Raw genomic sequence first — 20,715 nt, 5'->3', positions numbered from 1 at the left:
AAAACTATTTTAAAATGTCTTGTCAATTTAAAAGTATATTATTTATATTATTTTATGTGATATTCATACAGAAGTGTTACCTTATGTATTGAATAGAAATCACTATGGCAGATACTAGAATGTAAGACGATAGATTCTACCACAGGATTCTACAAGATCACACTGGACATGGTCTGGGAGAAGAGGTAGCAACTGATTTTCTGGGAACACTGAGAAAAATCTCTAAGTAGAAGTAATATCACAACTGGGGCTTGAGGACGAGAAACTCATGAAAAGGGGGCAGTGGAGAAGGGGAGAGCAGAGAAGACATTATAGGCACAGGAATGTGCCAGGACCTAGAATTTTAAAATAGCATGGCTTTGTAGGGGGAAGAGCAGAAGACCCTTGAATTTGAAAAAGGGGACGATGACATGTGGCTCTCATGTCAACTACCGGGAGGAGAGAGGTGGCATGGGTTTGGAAAAAAGCAAACAGCTGAACCTATGAAACAGGGAAGAGAGAGGATAGAGGTGAGACATGAACAGCAGTGGCAATTCAACTGCTATGATGCTATGGTGGTCTCTGACTGGACAGCAAAAATAATTAGTATTAAGATCCAAACAGAGCTCATCCTAATCACATGAAAGCTGACAGAGAAAGAGGATGTAAAGGTGCAGAAAACCTTGTGTCCAGTAGTTCAAATTCTCCAAAAACATTTAGATTAACTGCAACATAAAGTTATCAGTTAAAACACACCAGTTTTACATAGTTAAAAATATCAACCAAAGCATCCATAAGTCCCATCTCACTGATCAGAAATGTGTGTCTAGTCTCTTCAAATACAAGTTTTTTTCCCTCAGTTGAAAAGGGGAGTTACTATCTCACAAAATGAGAGAAAATTATGATATTTCACAAGAACCTGAGTAGAACTCTAGCAAATCATAACCCTTATAAATGAGAATTAATTATTACTCAGTTAAGTAGTGAGCTAAATTCCACTGAAATTTGGTAAGAAAGAAAAAGTGACCATGTGGGGAAAAGTTATGATCATGAAAAAGATTAACAGGAAAATAGAAAAGGACATTGCAATAAATATATAAACCCTTAATAAGATTTTAAAGAAACAAAAAAGAAATATACATGTGTTTCTATTTTCTTTAAGTTTTTCTGTTATGAGAGAACCTACTATCTCCCATCAGAAAAATGACCTATAGGTCATTACACTAGACAATTGATATGTTCATTATTCTTTACTTTCATTAATACAGACTCACTCTACAGATTCATCCCCACCCCCATCAAGGACTTCTATTATGAAAACTTACTTAAGATTTTCATTTAATGAAATACAAATAGGTTTATTGGGGGGAAAAGTCTGTAACTCTAAATTCATTATTGAATTGGTCTAAACTAGTGATTGTATTTGATACTGGAAAATAAACTCTAGTAAAATAATTATTTATTTAATACTTATAATGCCTTAAGAAAAAAATTTTCACCAATACTTTTCATCAGATAAACATATTAATCTGTCAGGACTGAATAGGAGACTAAACATTTTTTTTCTCCCTAGTAATCTGTCAAAATACTCCCTAATTGGTAGTCTACACTTTTCCACCTCTGCCTCCACAATCTTCATATTGTCTCCCTGAACTAGACACTATCATGACCAAAGAAGATACAGAAAAGAAATAATTTTTTAAAAAAACTTTCTAAGTATAAAATTTTATCCTAGCGAAATAATGCCAACTGACTACTTTGATATAAGCACCATTTCCCTTGAGAATGGACAAACATGGCTCTAGATTTCCATTTCTATATTGATGCAACCAAAGGAAATGGTCACATACAATGCATACCTCTAAGTAGTTACTCAAACAATAGTTGGTTTTGTTATTTTGGCTAGCCTTTTTGGTTCTTCTATCCCTATGTCTTCTCAGACCAGGTACAAATGGGACTAGAGGGCTTTGTAAGACATCAGGCTGAATTTCCTAACCTGTTCACCCCACTACTAACCAGGCAGCTAAAAAACTAAGAACTCTTCCATTTGAGACTAGTGAAAATGACAGTTTCTTTCCCTTCATAAAAGGCAATAATATATCCCCTCCTGCCACAAGTCCCAGTTCACTAGTAAACACATAATGTCATTTATGAGTTCTGTAAATTTGTTGAAAAGTGAAGGTTTTGCTGTTTCACATAGTTTAATTTTCCCAGATGTATTCTGTACATTAATGTCGAGTATGGGGGAAGTATTCTTCTTGAACCTCCCTCTGCTCATTTCTGATCAAATTTCATTAAAAGTTATATTCTTTGGCTTGGCATTCCCAAAATGGACTGCTCGTTTCTGAAAAGATTAAGGTGAGCTCTGGCATTCCCTAGTTATGCCTATTGACATATATTTCTGTTTTTCATTCATTTCCTGTTTAACACAGCTGGTGAATGCATGGCAAGGTTTACTGAACTACTTGTGAGTTTTCAATATAACTTCCTTTCAAGAAATGTTTCTCTTCAAAATAAATTTTAATATACAGCAGGTATATTTATTCTAAGCTAATTTTGTTTCATTCCTACTGGCAGCAGTTTTTTTTTTTTTTTTTTTCTCCAGTGTGTATCTACCCAGTCCTCAATTACCTGTCACCTCAAACATTCGCTTCTTGAATGAAGTGACAACATTTCCATCCTTCCGCCTGAGTAAGGGGCTGCTTCTCCTCTCTGCCACTTTCTGTTTTAACCTGGACCGCACCTTCAAGTTGGGCTCAGAGGCTGGGAATTGAGACAAAGAAAATAGATAAAAATTAAAAAATGGAGAGCCAATTGCTCCTGTGTAAAAAAAAAAAAAATAAAGGCTCACCCTCTTCTTGGTCCCTTCTCATGTCAAATTAAAACCCAAGCATATAAATAAGGCATTGATTATAAATTAATTAAACAGACAAATGTCATAATTATTTTTATGAAATGTGTGAAATATTATTCTACATTTCTAAATGTAAAGTGAAAAGAGAGTAAAAATATGCTTTCTACCTATTATCTAGTAGAACTGGAATTGTTAATGGGAAGTTAAATGACTGAGAGTGTTTGGGTCAGAATAAGATTTATTATACTTCACTGTCAGTTCTTTTAATTCTCTCAAGGGTGAAACTCAAGAACCACTAAAAACAGTACCCTAATGTGATTTTAGAGACTCTTGGCTGACTTCTGGTAATAGGAAGACACCTCTGCAGAAAATAATTTATGTCTAATTCTGACTCCTGAAATATTTCAATGTCAGTAGTTTTTAACCTGAAATCCTGGGAAAATACACTTAGTATAATAACACAAACCAAGTAGAATCACTATGAGTAAACCTTCGTATACAGTGAATACACAGTCAGTTAGAAAGGAAGGGTGGCCAATTCTTATAGGTAAAGTTCTGAGTTAGGTTATATATTCCAAAATACAAAAGTATATTATTCATACATATGTGTTTCTTTGGTTACACTATTCTAAAGAGTGATGCTCTATAATTTATCTTCATGCATAAAGTTTTGAAGTGATTGTACTTTAGAAGAATGGAAACATTGTATTGATTCTGTAGTAGAAATCAATGATGATGGAGGCAGTGGTGATGATGATAATTAGGAAAACAATGCTTCTGAAGACAACTAACATTTATATAGTGATCACTATGTTCCACTATTGTCCTGAAATCTTTGTCAATATTAACTTCTTTAACCACAGAAAATCTAATGGGACAGAGTCTACTCACACTTTGATTGTATCAGTGAGGAAACCAAAACATGGAGATGTAAGTAACTTGCCCAAAGTCATCACAGTAAAAAGGGATGATGAAGCCAGCATCTGTACCCAGATAACCTAGCTCACGTGTAAACTTCTAACACTGAAAATACTGCTCTTCAACCTTTCTTTATGTAGGAACAGCAGAACAAATATAGAACTGATTTTCCAAAGCATTACTAATCACATATATCAGGAACAATGTTATAAGGTAGCTAGAATTCTGGAGCAGATAAAATGATTTCTTTGAAGGAATTTTATAGTTCTGCCCAACTACAGAGGATATCAAAAGTAGAATTTACAATCTTCTATTACTCATTTATTTTTGATATCAAATACTTTAGTTTCCTCTTTGTTCTTCTCTCACTCACCCCTCTCTTTTTAGATCTACCTTGGATGAGAATCCTAGATTTTCTTGGAACTGGCTAGAGAAAATTAAAAAGTTAAATTGAGGGAGGGGAGGTTTACAGCTGATTTTATGCCCCCAAACATTAAAAAAGTAAAAAAAAAATGGGGACCTGGAAATATTGTAAAAGTAGAAAATGGGCAGGAGATAAGGGTAGAAATCAGGAATGAGTACAAGAAGCCCAGGGACTAGAGACCACAAAGGTCTTACTTCCTGGGCCTCCCACCTTGAAGCAAAGAAGGGTAATAGTTTGGGGGAAGGATTAAAGTTCTTGCCAGACTTTCCAGGAGGGCAGACATTCCTTAACCCACTTGATTTTAGCAAAGAAGACTGAGTCTGAATTACTAGCATCCAACATACCTGTGAATAAAGGGGAAGATGGAACTATATACTATTTCACCTAGATCCCCAGCCTCACCCCCGATACTTGGGCTTCCCTGGTGGCTCAGATGGAAAAGAATCCGCCTGCAATGCAGGAGACCCAGGTTTGATTCCTGGGTTGGGAAGATTCCCCTGGAGTAGGGAATGGCTACCCATTCCAGTATCCTTGCCTGGAAAATTCCATGGACAGAGGAGCCAGGCGGGCTACAGACCATGGGGTTGCAAAGAGTAGGACATGATTGAGTGACTAACATACACACACCCACCCCCATATATTTATTTTTAAATGCCTTAAAAAACACCAATTTTGTCTCTGATAAGTTGTAGGTTAATATATATATTCCATTTCAAATAAAAAAAAAAATGAATCCCTATATGCTATTAATATATTGGCATCTGCTGTCATCTTGCTTATAAGCCTAGGATAAAAACCACAGATTCTTAGATCTTGATCTAGACATGACTTTATGATGAAGTCTAATGGATTCGGATGTTACAGACTGGCTCTCCAGAGGGACTAAACCAATTGATTCATCACTTCAAAGATGGAATAGAAAAGGCACCATGTTTCAGCAGGAATATGTGGAATCGGGACCACACATCCCACCTATAAGATTTTCAGTGCGATTTTAGTGCTTTCTGAGCCTGGCTCTACATTTGTGAATTCAAATGTGAAACTCTAACATCTTCCTTACTTCACAGAACTTTGGCCACAGGATTAGATACCTAAGAATAACTATGAAGATCTGGGTGAATGCCAAAGGGAAGAAAAAGGTTTCGGTTCAATTCAGTTGCTCAGTTGTGTCCAACTCTTTGCGACCCCATGGACTGCAGCACGCCAGGCTTCCCTGTCCATCACCAACTCCCAGAGCTTGCTCAAACTCACATCCATCGAGTCGGTGATATCAACCAACCATCTCATCCTCTGTTATCCCCTTGTCCTCCTACCTTCAATCTTTCCCAGCATCTGGGTCTTTTCCAATGAGTCAGTTCTTCGCATCAGGTGGCCAAAGTACTGGAGTTTCAGCTTCAACATCAGTCCTTCCAATGAATATTCAGGACTGATTTCCTTTAGGATGGACTGGTTGGATCTCCTTGCAGTCCAAGCGACTCTCAAAAGTCTTTTCCAACACCACCAATTCTTCAGTGCTCAGCTTTCTTTATAGTCCAATTCTCACATCCATACATGACCACTGCGAAAACCATAGCCTTGACTAGATGGACCTTTGTTGGCAAAGTAGTGTCTCTGCTTTTTAATGTGCCATCTAGGTAGGTCATAGCTTTTCTTCCAAGGAGCAAGCGTCTTTTAATCTTATGGCTGCAGTCACCATCTGCAGTGATTTTGGTTTAGGTCATTTTTTTTATTGCTGCTACTGCCAGGGTAGGAGTGACAGAGCTGGGACTGAGCCCCAAATCCCCTGATACCCAGTCTAGTCCTTCTTCTCCTCACACATTGCACTAGCCAGGGCGGAATATCTGCAGTAAAGATGAAAATGTGACAACAGCTTGGTAATCCAGCATGTGCCACTTAAACATTCTACAGGAAACCTAGAATTCCATAAGCTTTTCAGAAAATGACTTCACAGGTCAGCAGAAAATTTTTGTTCCTATATATCTATTTGAGAATGAGCTGGATATTCATCTTTTAAATAGCTTTCTATAGTCAACATTAAAAAAAAAAAAGTGGACATCAGAGTAGGTATGAGAACGGGATTTTGGTTTCGCATCTATCATCTACTATCAGTCTGCTCATTCATGAAAGTCGGCTATGAAGATACCGTTGTAGTTTATGGAGTGAAACAGATGTGCTTTAAGTGCCTGTTTATGCATTTGGTATTTGACTTTGGATGAATTACTTTATATCTTTAAATCTCAGTTTCTCATGTTAAAATGGAGATAGTTTGTTTTTCCTTCTTTTTTCCTCCATACGTCCCAATAGATTGCATTTTCCTTCTTTCTCTGAGATCACAAGACCAAATCCTGGGGTTGCATCACCCCATTCCTTTGCTGGTTGGGTCTTGTTTGGACTCAGCCTACTAGTAAGACTGGCCAGTCATGGAAGAATTAAGGAGTTCGAGATCGTATCCTATGCTCTCTCTGCTATAGCACTGCATCGCGTGGTTTAGCTTTGTCTCTTCCTGATTTCATCTCCCTCTCGAAGCCTCCGTTCCATGGTTCCAGCTTTCCCAGCACTCTAGCAGCCTTATTTCTTCTCTGTGCTTCTTCAGCACTAGGGGTGGGAATGGCTTCCTGCTGTAGCTATTTTATAGGTGCCTCAACATCTCCAAGCTGTTGTAAGCAGTCCCTTCATAAAAGCCTATGACCCGCATCATGTGGGTTCTGTTACTTGCCAAAACTCTGAGTAACACAGTTGTACATATTTTGCAAAGTTATCGTGGAGTCAAACAAAATAATATCTAGTAGAAGATAAACCAGTGGTTCTCAGCTGGCAAAGATTTTGACACCAGGGACATCTGGCAATGTCTGGAGATACTCTGATTGTCAGTATGGGGAGTTGCTACAGGAATGTAGTGGGTGGAGCCCAGGGATGTTGCTAAACATCCTACTATGCACAGGACAGCCTCACAACAAAGAATTATCTGGACCCAAATGGTATGGCCAAGTGTGAAAACTCTGGGGCAAGTAATCAGGAAATGGAAGATGTTAATAACTGTTCTACACAGAGAGAAATAAAGGGGATAATGATATCTTGGAGATTCTCAAAGAGGATGTAGGAGAGTATCAGAAGAAAAAAGATTATCAGAAACCAGGGAGTGCTACAGGTAGCTTAAAATAGTAAATATTTCAGTATATTTTAAATTTAGAATTTTATTTTAAAACATTCAAATCAAAGCTAGTCAACTTCCATTGGCTATGAAAATGTGCAGAAAAAGTCTGAATTCCAGTTCTCAACAGGGTAACATTTGAGACAAAATGATATATTTATCAATTGAGGACATAGGTTTGTAAAAACTAGCAATCACTGATATTCTATAAAGTACAACATAAATTTATTTTCTCAAAATATACAATCACAACTTTTCTAAGTAAAAGGCCAAGTCCATTGGTTTCAGTAAAAACTTTCGCCTGTATTTCACTTCTGATTTTGAGTCACCAGAAGTATTAGTATCTTGGTGGTGAAGGCCAAGGTTGGAATGATAAATAACCATCATTTAGTCCTCATAATGCTTTATAAACTCACTCCTAACATTTCAGAAGCCCACACACTGAACTCAGCATGACATGTACCCAGGCAGTAGAATTAATAACCTATTGTGCTGACTCAAGTTTGCAGTTAAGAGTTAATGCCATTTTCAATGCTCTGGTCTCCCCAAAGACTGAAGATTTCTATTCCAGTGACTTACTAATGGGATGAAAATCCTCAAGAGCCCAGAAAGAGATCACTAACTGGGGAGACATTTTGCTTATATTTGAATGTATTTCCTGCCTAGTTACACTAATTGCCTTTCTATTTTTACCCAACACCTATCACTCTCTACATCTCAATTAATCACAAAAACAGAAGGCGAACTTTTAGTGTGTGTGCCCACTGAATGTATTTGTTTGCTGAGATGAAAACACTGCATGAAAAATTACCATTATTTAAATGAAAAAATATTAAAGATGATAGAACTAAAACTTTTTTCTCTTTTTGCTTAAAAAACGAGTGAACAAACGAAACAGAAAACATGTGAAAAATGCCTCACGAGTTAAATGTATTTGAAATCTTTTCTTCTCATATGGATCTCCCTATTTCAAAATGAACTTAGGTGTCAAAGGGTGTGAAAATAGTGAGAAAAGCATTAAAGTTAGGTAGCAGACGCAAAGGTTAAAAAATTAAGATTCTAAAGCACAGTAAGTCATAAGGTACAGACTTGTCATTTCACTAAGAGATTGATGTGCGGACTGCGTATGTGAGTGTGGGAGTGTCACTTGGCATACGTACACACATACAAACACAGAAGCTATCTTTTATTGAGGCAAACAGGTCTCTGACACAGACGGTAGACTCAGATTTCAGTGCTAACTAGTTCATGTACTAAAACCCGGCAATCCTGGGTGAGTTTTGGGATCTCCATGAGCTATTTTGTTTTCTATTGGAGATGATATATATAGATACACTATGGTGGAAGATTAAAGGGGCTGAATGAAGTTCCTAGTTCAACTGACTGGCCATCACAAAAAAGTTGGTCAATAGACAGATGTTGAATAAATGAATGTATAATTCTGTACATATATAAGACTAAGAACAAATAAAATTAAAAGATAAGCAGCTTAGCATGCATGCACAAAGACAGAAGGCTACAAGTGGTTTATTCCTTTTGCTTAGGGCAGTATTATCTATAATAACAACAAAAGTAACAGTGGTCCTTTTCTGATCTTTCACTCAGTATATTTAAAATACTTTATGTTTACTGATTGACTTTTCACATTTTCCTCACTTCTTTTATCTCCCTGTTTATAATTTCTACTCAATTTACTGTGTGTCTTAAATATACTACCATTTACTAAGAATGATTACCTACTTTGTGCATCTTGTCTTTATTCATTTTTAATCCTAATTTGTGAATATTCTTTACACCAACAGTTTAGACAAAAATTCAATAACCACATATCATGGTATAAAGAAGTTCTTAATTCTCATAAGAGAGAATTCTCATAGGAGAAAAGATTTTTCATTGAGTAATGGATACTGATATTACTAATTAAAATTACTAGTGATTTATCAAGATTAAGTACTAGAGTAAGAAATGCACCTTTATATTAATGAATATTGGGGATATTCAACTATTTCACCTGCACATTTAACACCACAATCATAGGTGAAATTTGGGGCTCCATTGTGAGTGTCACATCCCTTCTCTGACATTGTCTATTCTTTGCAGGACTAGATATCTGTCAGCTTATCCACCTAGCCCCACCTCTCCCCAGATTTCACCTGCTATTTCCCACCCGGAGGCCTATCTTGGCATTTCTGTATTATAACATTCTGTCACTTGGAACCAAGCAGACATCATCTATCACTCATTCACTCTATTTGGAATGTCCTTTCTGAAGATTAGCTTTCCTGGACTAGTTCCTGCCCAAATCATTTCTCTCTTTTATGCTAACACTGTAGCATGCCTAGTCACATGTGAACTGTTCAATCAAACAGTCATTACAATTATGAACTGACACTCTGGGGACATGTGTAAATTCTCTAAAGTTGATCTAAAAATATAGGTTACTCTAATTAAAAAATTTTATAATTAGACCAAGCCTACGGATTTTTAAAATTAGCATTCAGAACAAAAGAGTATATCTAACACAACTTATGCTTTTTGAGGGGCTTCGATAACATGAATGTTTAATGTTATGAATCAGATTTTATGCATTTTGATATCAAGGGACAAAATTTCTAGTCTAACTCTTTTTAATTACAACCAGTTAATGACATATATTTCATATGTAAAAGTTTTTTAAAAAATCATTTATTGGGAAATTTTAGCTTTTAATAGCTAGCCACATTTATGGCAATATATAAATGCAATTTCCTGGAAAAACCATAATAGTATTCAGAAATACTAATGTAGACATCCATTCATCTTCTTATTGACAACATATCAATTGTGACACTATTTGTTCAAAGAGAATTATTCTTTTTCAGAAAGTACACTGGTAAATATTAATCAGTTTATAGTGTATTTATTTTATAATGACATCTATTGCTTTCTTCTAATTTTGTGAATCATACATACATCTCAAAATTTCATACATGTTTGAAATTTTTGGAAATGGGACACATTTTGGAAATGGGAAATGAGTATGTTTCTTTTGCGTTGTATATATAAAAGTATTTGAAAATGAGATCCTGTTTCTTCACTTAATGCATTATGAATTTTTCTCCAGTAATTATATAGTCTTTAAAATGACCCAGAGGGATGGTACAGGGAGGGAGGAGGGAGGAGGGTTCAGGATGGGGAACACGTGTATACCTGTGGTGGATTCATGTTGATATATGGCAAAACCAATACAATATTGTAAAGTTAAATAATAAAATTTAAAAAAATAAAATGATTATTTATTCTGCTTTCATTTAAAATTTTATCATGAATCTTTTCCAATTATATATTCTTCTAAAAATACATTATGAGGATATGCCATGTATTACTTAGCCACCTATACATGTGAGTGTGCACCATTTTATTTAAGCCTTTGATAACATTGGTCACTTAGGTGATCTACAATGTTTTACTTTCAAAGACAGAACAGTGGGACACATCACTGTGAAGCCATGTGTATATTTCTGAGTATTTCCTCCCATCAATGGAAATATTCTTAGGTTCCTCACATATGAAAACAACAATGACACGTTCTTATGATTAGGGGGAAAAAAATGAATCACCATAAAGGGCAAGGAGTATTACAGAGACCCGGGAAGCAGGTCTCAGAGAGGTATGTGAGAACAATATGGAGGTTGAGCTTCCCTGGTGGCTCAGATGGTAAAGAATCTGCCCATGATGCGGGAGAACCAGGTTGGATCCCTGGGTCAGGAAGATCTCCTGCAGAAGAGAATGGCTACCAATTCCAGTATTCCTGCCTGGAGAATTCCAGGGACTGAGGAGGCTGGTGGGCTACAGTCCATGGGGTCACAAAGAGTCAGACACAACTGAGCAACTAACACTTTCACTTTTCACTTTTTCTGGGAAACAGAAACGCAGCCTAGAACAGAAGGGTTATTAGCTCTTGCTGGCATTCTCCCTTAGCATCTCTGAATGCTTCAACTCCTGAGCCAGAGCAGGCACCTCTAAAGCTGAAAGCCCATGACAGAGCCCTGAGCTTCCTCAATCCAAGAGCAGCACTTTGTGTTGAACCCTGTTTCCTTTTCCTCGCAGTTTTCTCCACAGTGCCTGATGCTCAGCTGGCTTAGGCAGCACCCTGAAAAACTCTACTGAGTGACGGAATACACAAACTGCTTACTCAGTGCTGGGGTTTGTTTTTGTGCTTAATACTAGGACAGAAGAACAAATAATTATTTCAAAAAAATGTTATGACATTTAAAGCACAAATTACCATTTTTAACAGATAAAATATTTTAATCAAATACTGTGATTCTGGATAGAAACAAATAATAAGTGATTAGATAATTCATCACTTTTATAGTTAAATTCAACATTATGTTCAGTTGGTTTCATTGTTTATTTAGTTAAGAGTTATTAAATAATACTGAGAACCAAAGTTGCAAAGTTCTGTGAGGAGTGGGAACATATCTAGCTATGTTTCCACTGTTTATTCAGCACTTATACAGTGTCTACTACATAGGTCAAATTCATTAGTTATTTACTGAACAAATGAATCAATGAATGGGAAAAGGGGTGTGGTTAAGTGCTGAGGCAACTTCTCAAAGATAGACTAGAGAGATTTTTCCTACTGGGCATTCATGGCCTAGCAAGAACAAATAACACACTAAATGTGATCACTGCCACATGACAGGTGTAAGAGGAGCCTTGGAGCTGGGAGGCAGGGATTCCTTTCCCTGGAGGGTAAGTCCTGGGGACTGAGGGAGATTCTGACAGGTAGAGGTGAGAGGGAAGCTCAGTTCCAGGCAGAGGAAGCAACCCTGTCCAGGGGAAGATATTGGCAAATTCAAGGGATGGAGATTAAATACACTAGCCAGGTTGGGGGGGAGGGGAGGAGGAAGCGATACTAAATGAAGATAAGGCTTCAAAAATAAATGTCAAGCAGAATTTAGCTAAATTAGGCAATTATACCAACATAACTCAAAATGCTAACAGAGGTTATTCAATCTGTATCTTTATACTCCCTCTTATGTTGGCTTTCTTCTTAGCATGTAGACATGCTAAGATCTTTCCCATTCAAATAAAAATAAGCCCCCCTGAGATACAGATATTATTAGCTACTCTCTGCATTTATACTTTAATTCACAGTAAAGTTTTTTTTTTTTTTTAAAGTAGCCTTACACTTGCCGCCACCATTTTCTAACTTCAAGCCACTGCAATATGGCTCTAACTGTCACTGTTTCACTGAAACTACTCTACTACACATACCACTTGGGACAGCAAATGCATTAATTAATTTTGTGTCTTTTCTCAGCACTGAACAATGACATAGACTCATGGTGTGTCTTTATAGTTGTTGAACAAAAAAAAGAAATGTTCCCATATATTCAAGCATGAAAGGAAACTTAGAGTAAAAGACTGGGTTTCAAATGTTGTTGAGAAGAGAACTAGCTGAACTTCAGCTTTTCTAATTTGTAAGAATTTCTTGATGTTAAACTTCATGGCAAGAGGCCTTATAGATCAGCTGTGGAATGCCAGAGGAATTTCATTTGTCTGGCAAGCATCAAAAATACCATGTTTGGAGTCAAGGAAATCCACATCACATACAAAATACCTTTCTATGTTAATTCCCTTATATGCTTTATTTTTTCAAATGTAAGATATTTTATTTACGTAAAAGCAGAAATAAATTTTGAAAATCTGTATTCTGAAAATAAAGCAAAATTTTGAATTATCACTTCAATAAAACAAACTAGACTAGGGGCATGTTTCTAAAAGTCCTCTTGAGTTCTAAAATTTCATACTTAAAATTCAAAATTAATTACTTATGCTGTTAATCTTCTTTCAGTAATAAGCTAATTAGTTTAGTTAGAAGCTTGTCACAACTAGAGGAAAGCTCACACAGCACAACCCCAAATAAATAAAAAAAAATAATAAACAATAGAAGACTCAGCACTGCCCTAAATAAATAAACACATAATTAAAAAATAATACATCTAGTATAGGAGACAAATAAAACTGTGAAGTATGCAGTGTAATATTTCATGCATATTTCATAGTTTTATTTATCTCCTATAGATCTGCACTGGGGTGACCCTATATTTGATGGGAGCACATGGTAGAATAGCACATAATTCTTTCCAGAAACTCTGACAGTCAGGATTGTATGGTTGGAAAACTAATACCAATCTTCTGATAACTACTTGAGTATCACCATAAATCTAAACTTTATTGTACACATTTGTGCTATCAGCATGAACTTACCTTGTTTATACTCATAAGAGTCTGGAGCTATTTTCCAGTCTTGACTGTGATGATAACTATGTGACTTGGGTCAAGTTTTATTATTATCCAATGTCTCTGTGCCTCAATTTTCCTGCCTGAAAATATGGACAATAATATCCATTCTTCTGACTTTAAAGAGTTCAAGAGTATTGATTAAAATAGTAAACAGAGTAAATCACCATCACATTTTAGACACTGTACAACCTACTTTCTTCAAATATATGACTTTGAAATTTTTGTCTCTGATGTTTATCTGAAAATGTTTAGCTCACTCCCATAAAACTGTAACATCATTCTCTAGCTTTTATTTCACTTGTTTACTTCATTTTCTTCTGACTTGTCCAGTTATAACCATGTAAAAGCAGTCACCCAAAGGACCTGTACTCAGAAAACTCTAAGACAGTAATGAAAGAAATTGGAGACAACACTAATGGAAAGATATACGATGTTCTTGGATTGGAAGAATCAATACTGTGAAAATGACTATATTAACCAAAGCAATCTACAGACTCAACGCAATTCCTACCAAATTACCTATGGCATTTTTCACAGAACTAGAATAAGAAATCTTAAAATTTGCACAGTGACACAAAAGACCCCGAATAGCCAAAGTAATTTTGAGAAAGAAAAACAGAGCTGGAAGAATCAGGCTCCCTAACTTCATACTATACTACAAAGTTCCAGTCTTGAAACTAGTATGGTTCCAGGAAAAAAAATAGAAATATGGATCAATGAAATAGGATAGAAAGTCCAGAAATAAAGTCACACACCTATGGTGAATCAATCTATGACAAAGAATGCAAGACTATACAATGGAGGAAAGACAATCTTTTCAAAAAATGGTGCTGGGAAAACTGGATGTGTAAATATGTAAAAAATGAATTTATAACACTATTTAACATCATACACAAAAATAAACTCAAAATGGATTAAGACCTAAATGTAAGACTGCTGCTGCTGCTGCTGCTAAGTCACTTCAGTCATGTCTGACTCTGTGAGGCCCCATAGATGACAGCCCACCAGGCTCCGCCATCCCTGGGATTCTCCAGGCAAGAACACTGGAGTGGGTTGCCATTTCCTTCTCCAATGCATTACAGTGAAAAGTGAAAGTGAAGTCGCTCAGTCATGTCCGACCCTCAGCAACCCCATGGACTGCAGCCTGCCAGGCGCCTCCATCCATGGGATTTTCCAGGCAAGAGTACTGGAGTGGGATGCCATTGCCTTCTCCGAAACCTAAGACTGGATATCATCAAATTCTTAGAGGAACACAGGCAGAACACTCTCTGAAAATAAATCACAACAGCATCTTTGTCAATCGGTCTCCCAGAGTAATAGAAATAAAAACAAAAATAAACCAAGGAGACCTAATTAAACTCAAAAGCTTTTACACAGCAAAGGAAACCATAAGTAAAACAGACAAACAAATAAGACAGCCCACAGAACAGGAGAAAATATTTGCAAATGATGCAACCAACAAGCAGCTCATGTAGCTCAATATCATAAAAACAAACAGTGCAATCAAACAATGGGCAGAAGACCTAAATAAACATTTCTCCAAAGAAGACATACAGATGGCTGAGAGGCCCATGAAAAGATGCCCAACACCGCTAATTATTAGAGAAATGCAAATCAAAACTGCCAGGAGATAACACCTTATACCAGTCAAAATGGCCATCAACAAAAAATCTACAAACAATAAATGCTGGAGTTGTGTCAGGCAGAATAATGTTCCCAGGGCAAAGAAGTCTATGTCCTACTCCCCAGAATTTGTGACTGTCACATTACAAGGTAAAAAGATATTAAGGTTGCAAATGGATTTAAGATTGCTAATCAGCAGGTTTAAAGATGAGATTATCCTGGATTTTTCAGGTGGGTTAATATAACTGTGGTGTTGGAGAAGACTCTTGAGAGTCCCTTGGACTGCAAGGAGATCCAACCAGTTCATTCTAAAGGAGATCAGTCCTGAGTGTTCTTTGGAACAACTGATGCGAAAGCTAAAACTCCAGAACTTTGGCCACCTCATGCGAAGAGTTGACTCACTGGAAAAGACTCTGATGCTGGGAGGGATTGTGGGCAGGAGGAGAAGAGAACGACAGAGGATGAGATGGCTGGATGGCATCACCGACTCGATGGACGTGAGTTTGAGTGAACTCTGGGAGTTGGTGACGGACAGGGAGGCCTGGCGTGCTGCGCTTCATGGGGTCGCAAAGAGTCAGACATGACTGAGTGACTGAACTGAACTGAACTGAATATAATCACAAGGGTTCTCTGAAAATATGGAAAAGGCAGAAGTATGAGAGTGATACACTGCAACAAAGACCAACTAATCATTGATGGGTTTGAAGATGGAGAGGGGGCCAGAAGCCAGAGAGTGTGGGCAACCTCCAGAAACTGGAAAAAGCAATGAGACAGACTTGCTCCAAGTACAGTAAGATCATAAATATGTGTTGTTTTAAGTAACTAAGTTTGTGCTAATTTATTACAGGAGCCATAAGAAGTCAGTAGAGCAGTCTAAAGGATCCCAAACCTGGCACTGCTTTGGAAGTCTGAATATTCTAAAATACTGGTTCTGACTAGATCAGATTTCACTGTGCTATACATATATATATATGTTCTATATATATATATGTATGTGCTATATATATATATATGTATGTGATATATATATAGTTTGTTTTAGGTAAGAAAGTAGAAAATTAAAGAAAACTATTAATGATATATGCCCATCATTTAGCAGAAATACGAAGAAAATAATTTGCTTAAAATTAATATTTAACACTATATCAGATATCATTTTTATACAAAGGTAAGATTTTAATTAATATATTTACTTATTTGTAAAATAATCCAACAAAGAAAGTAAAAGAGAAAAATGTAACTTATTTCTTTAAAATTTTTCTGTTAATTTCCGTAAGGGTGTAAGTTAAGGATCATTTATTTTAACCCCCAAATGCTGAGTACTTTGTATATTCTAAATAGCTTCAAAAGCAATCAATTTCCAAAACTCATTCAAGTGGGAACATTTTATTTTTTTTAAGGCAGATTCCTTTTGAAATATTAAGTTATTAAGCTCAATAACAACTGTATAAAGCCCATTGCTAAGAACAATTTCCCCTTTTGGTGCAATGTAAATAATAGAAGGGGGAAAAACAGTTTAAATCTCTAATTAGTCACTTTCAAAATGTACTTAATTAAAACATTTTTTACTTTTATATATGATCTTTATGGTAAGAGATACAATTCTACTCTCCTACAACTTAATCAGCTAAATATAAAATGTAACCTTCCATCTGGTAAATCAATTTAACAGACATAATTGTGCCCTACCATAACTCAATAAGACACTGAGGAAAACCATTGAAATGCTATTTCCTTTTCTTTAGAAGAGAATTATGTACAATTTCAGCATGCTTTGCATTTCTAAAAGTTAAAGTCAACAGGGAGGTATCACTCTCCTTTACATGAGTTTCCCATGAGAAAATCAAAAGCAAAGTATAAAGCTTGTGCTGTTATTCATGAAACACTCCTTAATACTAACTTGGCTTTAACCAGAATATATTATTTGGCAGCTAAAACCTTTAATTAGAGTTGTGGTTTGAGCAGATTTTCACTGAATTTATGTTCTATAAGCACTCAAAGAACAGCACTGTTTTTCTAACCAGCAGATTCGAATTCAGGTCGTTTAAATGTTGTACCTGAGCTACAGGTGGAAAAAAAAGAGAATGTTGCTCTGATTCTCATTTTATTGACTTTAATTATGATTCAACATTTCTGAACAAGTACTAACAACAGATAGACAAGAAAGAGAATGAGATGCTCCTTCTAACAAAAATATCTTGAGCATTTGCTGTGTGCAAGGCTGTATATACTAGATACTATGAAAAGAAAGAATACTTATCAGAAAAGATGATTCCTACACTAAAAAAGAGAAAGAACTGGTGGGGGAAAGCTTTTAACTCACACATGGATTGGACAACAGGAGAGAGAAGATGATGGAGCCAAAGTGGAAAACAAAAGTCAAACCTGCATAATTAGGGGAGAGGATAGCAGAATTGAGAAAAATCAGGGTGATAAGCAAGTTTTGAGGTGAAGGATGTTGTTCAGTCGCTCAGCTGTGTCCAATTCTTTGTGATCCCATGGACTGTAGCAGGCCAGGCTTCCGTGTCCTTCACTATCTCCCGGAGATTGCTCAATCTCATGTCCATTGAGTTGATGATGCCATCCAACCATCTCATCCTCTGTTGCCCCTTCTCCTCCTGCCCTCAATGTTTCCCAGCACCAGGGAAAGTGAGTCAGCTCTTCTCATTAGATGGCCAAAGTACTGGAGCTTCAGCTTCAGCATCACTTCTTCCAATGAATATTCAGAGTTGATTTCCCTTAGTATTGACTGGTTTGATCTCCTTGCTGTCCAAGGGACTCTCAACAGAGTCTTCTTCAGCACCACAGTTGGAAAGAATCCATTCTTCAGCACTAAACCTTCTTTACGGTTCAACTCTCACATCCATACATGACTACTGGAAAAACCACAGTTTTGATTATATGTGGAAGATGGGAGGTCAACTTTTAAACCTGGTTCAGTTCAGTTCAGTTCAGTCACTCAGTTGTGTCCGACTCTTTGTCTGGTAGGTTAAACTAACTGCAGCACATCTTGGAAATGTCAGCCTGGAATCCACTAAAGGGTTCAGAGTTACAGATGTGGGTTTAGATCACAAATGAAAGAACTTAAAAAAAAATGTCAAGATGGCTTTGATCAGTCTGTTCACTGAAGGAATGAGAAAGCTGGGGTAAGCTCTACCATCAGAGATACTTATTGATTAGAATGAATAGGAACTAGAATTAAAGCCTTTAGGGGAGTGATGGTAATTAAAGCATGGGGAAATTAAAACAATGGAACAACATGCAGAGAAGAGTCAACTGGATTATAGAAATCCCAAGTTTTCTGGCATTAAGATATGAAGGATATAGTTATGAAAATAGAGAGAGTCCAGATGAACGGAAGTACAGCATATAAAATTAACATTTAAAGGAGGAACAGTTGGTCAGTGAGGCTTAAAGTCACAAAAAATAAAAAGGAAACCTGAGAAAAATCCATTTACTTGGAGATTTATAATCATTGGCGTTCTTTAAGAATACTGATACAGAAGTGAAAGTGAAGTGAAAGTGAAAATCACTCAGGCATATCCGACTCTTTAGGACCCTATGGACTATACGGCCCATGGAATTCTTCAGACCAGAATACTGGAGTGGGTAGCCTTTCCCTTCTCCAGGGAATCTTCCCAACCCAGGGATCGAACCCAGGTCTACCCGCATTGCAGGTGGATTCTTTACCAGCTGAGCCACAGGGAAGCCCGATACAGAAGAGAAATAGAGCTGAATCAGATGATATATTCATTTCTATAATATCATAGCCTAAGAGAATAACTAATAATATCATTATTCTGACCTTATTTACATAGATGATGAAATAAGTTCAAATTTTGACAACAAAAGAAGGATGGAAAAAACAAGAATAATTTATTTAAATTTTTACTTTTTTTAAAAAATCATTTTTTAGAAAAAGGACTGATTTTGAGTGTTGGAACATTATAGAAGGGGCTTGTTAATCAGAAGACAGAAGATGCTTGCCTTAGGGCTCTAAGTCTCTTGGCTCCTTGAAAGCAACCACAGTCTCATAATCAGAGAGTCTCATATCAGTGCTCTCATAATCAGAGCAGTTTTTGGCCCAGAATCAGCGCCGAATAAGTTGCTTTCTTCTCTCACCTCATTCAGAAAAACTGAAAGGGACACCTTTAAAAACTACCTTTTCTTTGGAACATATAAATTAGAAGATGGCTATGGAAACTGAGAATGACAAAATATAAGAACTGATCTTCCCAGTATTCTGCATCCTTTGCAATCTTCTTACTGTGATGTAGCAGAAAAGCAGACTATATTCAGTGTCAGAGGAAGATGTCTCCCGGACCATCCACTTCAATCACTAAATTCCTATTCAACTCTACCCATCTTTAATTTCCTTCTAATGATACATTTAGCATACACTAACCTTTTAAACTATATATTTTAATATAATTTCTACCAACAAGTTTCAAAATGACTTCCTTCCTATCAACCTAAAATTTCAACCTTTAATACTGAGATTTTTTTTAAATTCAAAAGTTCACTGTAATCATAAATTTCCTGATTTTTTATCTTTTACATTTTCCTTAATAGAGAAGAAACCTTAATAATCATGGTCTTGCCTCATGTGGCAATATCTCCTTTCCTTTCTCTGATGGAGTATTTTCCTATGTTCGCACGTCATTCAATGCTAGGATTAACCCTACTGACGCTGAATTGTATAATTCACTTACTTATTTCTATCCAAATGAAAGGTAAGATGATGTTTCCAATACCTATCACTGAAATAACCAAAATGTCATTGCTCTTCTTACCTTCTTAGTAGAGCTCTTCATCTTTGAATTCCCTACCTCCTTAACTTTTTCCTACCCTGCAGCTCTCCCTGAGGCTTCCCCCTAATTCACTAAACATTCATAGTCATATCCTCCCTCCCTCTCTGCTTCTTCTCTGCTTCTGTCTATCAAACACACACACACATACACACACACATATAAACCTTTTTCTTCTAAAGGGGTCCAAATTTCAAAATCTTACTAAGTTTTCTAGTAAGTGATCCAAGAAAACTCCAACTTTCAATCAGTGAACTTTAATTTCATTTCGTATGTTATATTCCGACCTCAATATAATAATAAAAAAAAATTCATCAATTTTCTTCTCAAGCCAGAAGGAATGACCTTCCACAACATTTTTACACTGATTGTCTTTATCATCCTTTCCATCTCCAGTGAACTCTACAGTGCTTGCTAATACCTACATATTTTGGTGTCAGAAAGACTGGAATTAGAATTCTACCTTTGTTGTTTCCTTGCTCTGTGAACTTGGATACATTTATAAGCTGAGTTGTATTTTTTACAAAAGTTAGTTGACTAACCTCTGTGCTTTTATTCTCTCCTTTTATTCAGATCAGCACACACTAGCCAACACACATCTCTCTCTAAAGGTTTTATTGTTTCATGTTAATCTCACACATAAAAATGTATTGCACTGACTTCT

General features: G+C 36.4%; 1 protein-coding gene across 11 annotated transcripts in view; it reads right to left on the bottom strand.

Moving 5' to 3' along the window:
- The window catches only part of HDAC9 (histone deacetylase 9), a 992,890-nt gene that overhangs the window by 421,394 nt on the left and 550,781 nt on the right, over nucleotides 1-20,715 (bottom strand). For 9 of the 11 annotated variants that reach the window (XR_009735813.1, XM_061413649.1, XM_061413650.1 and 6 more), the window contains one exon: nucleotides 2,611-2,742. The exons of the other annotated variants lie outside the window; for them this stretch is intronic. Coding sequence is in view for 8 of the 9 variants with exons in the window: in XM_061413649.1 (XP_061269633.1) it covers nucleotides 2,611-2,742 (132 nt within the window). In the remaining variant the exon portion in view is untranslated. The remainder of the gene's footprint in view (nucleotides 1-2,610; nucleotides 2,743-20,715) is intronic. 11 annotated transcript variants of the gene reach the window in all.

The sequence above is a fragment of the Bos javanicus genome, chromosome 4 (genome assembly GCF_032452875.1).
Source record: "Bos javanicus breed banteng chromosome 4, ARS-OSU_banteng_1.0, whole genome shotgun sequence".
Lineage (NCBI taxonomy): Eukaryota > Metazoa > Chordata > Mammalia > Artiodactyla > Bovidae > Bos > Bos javanicus.
This window is presented reverse-complemented; position numbering and strand designations above follow the sequence as displayed.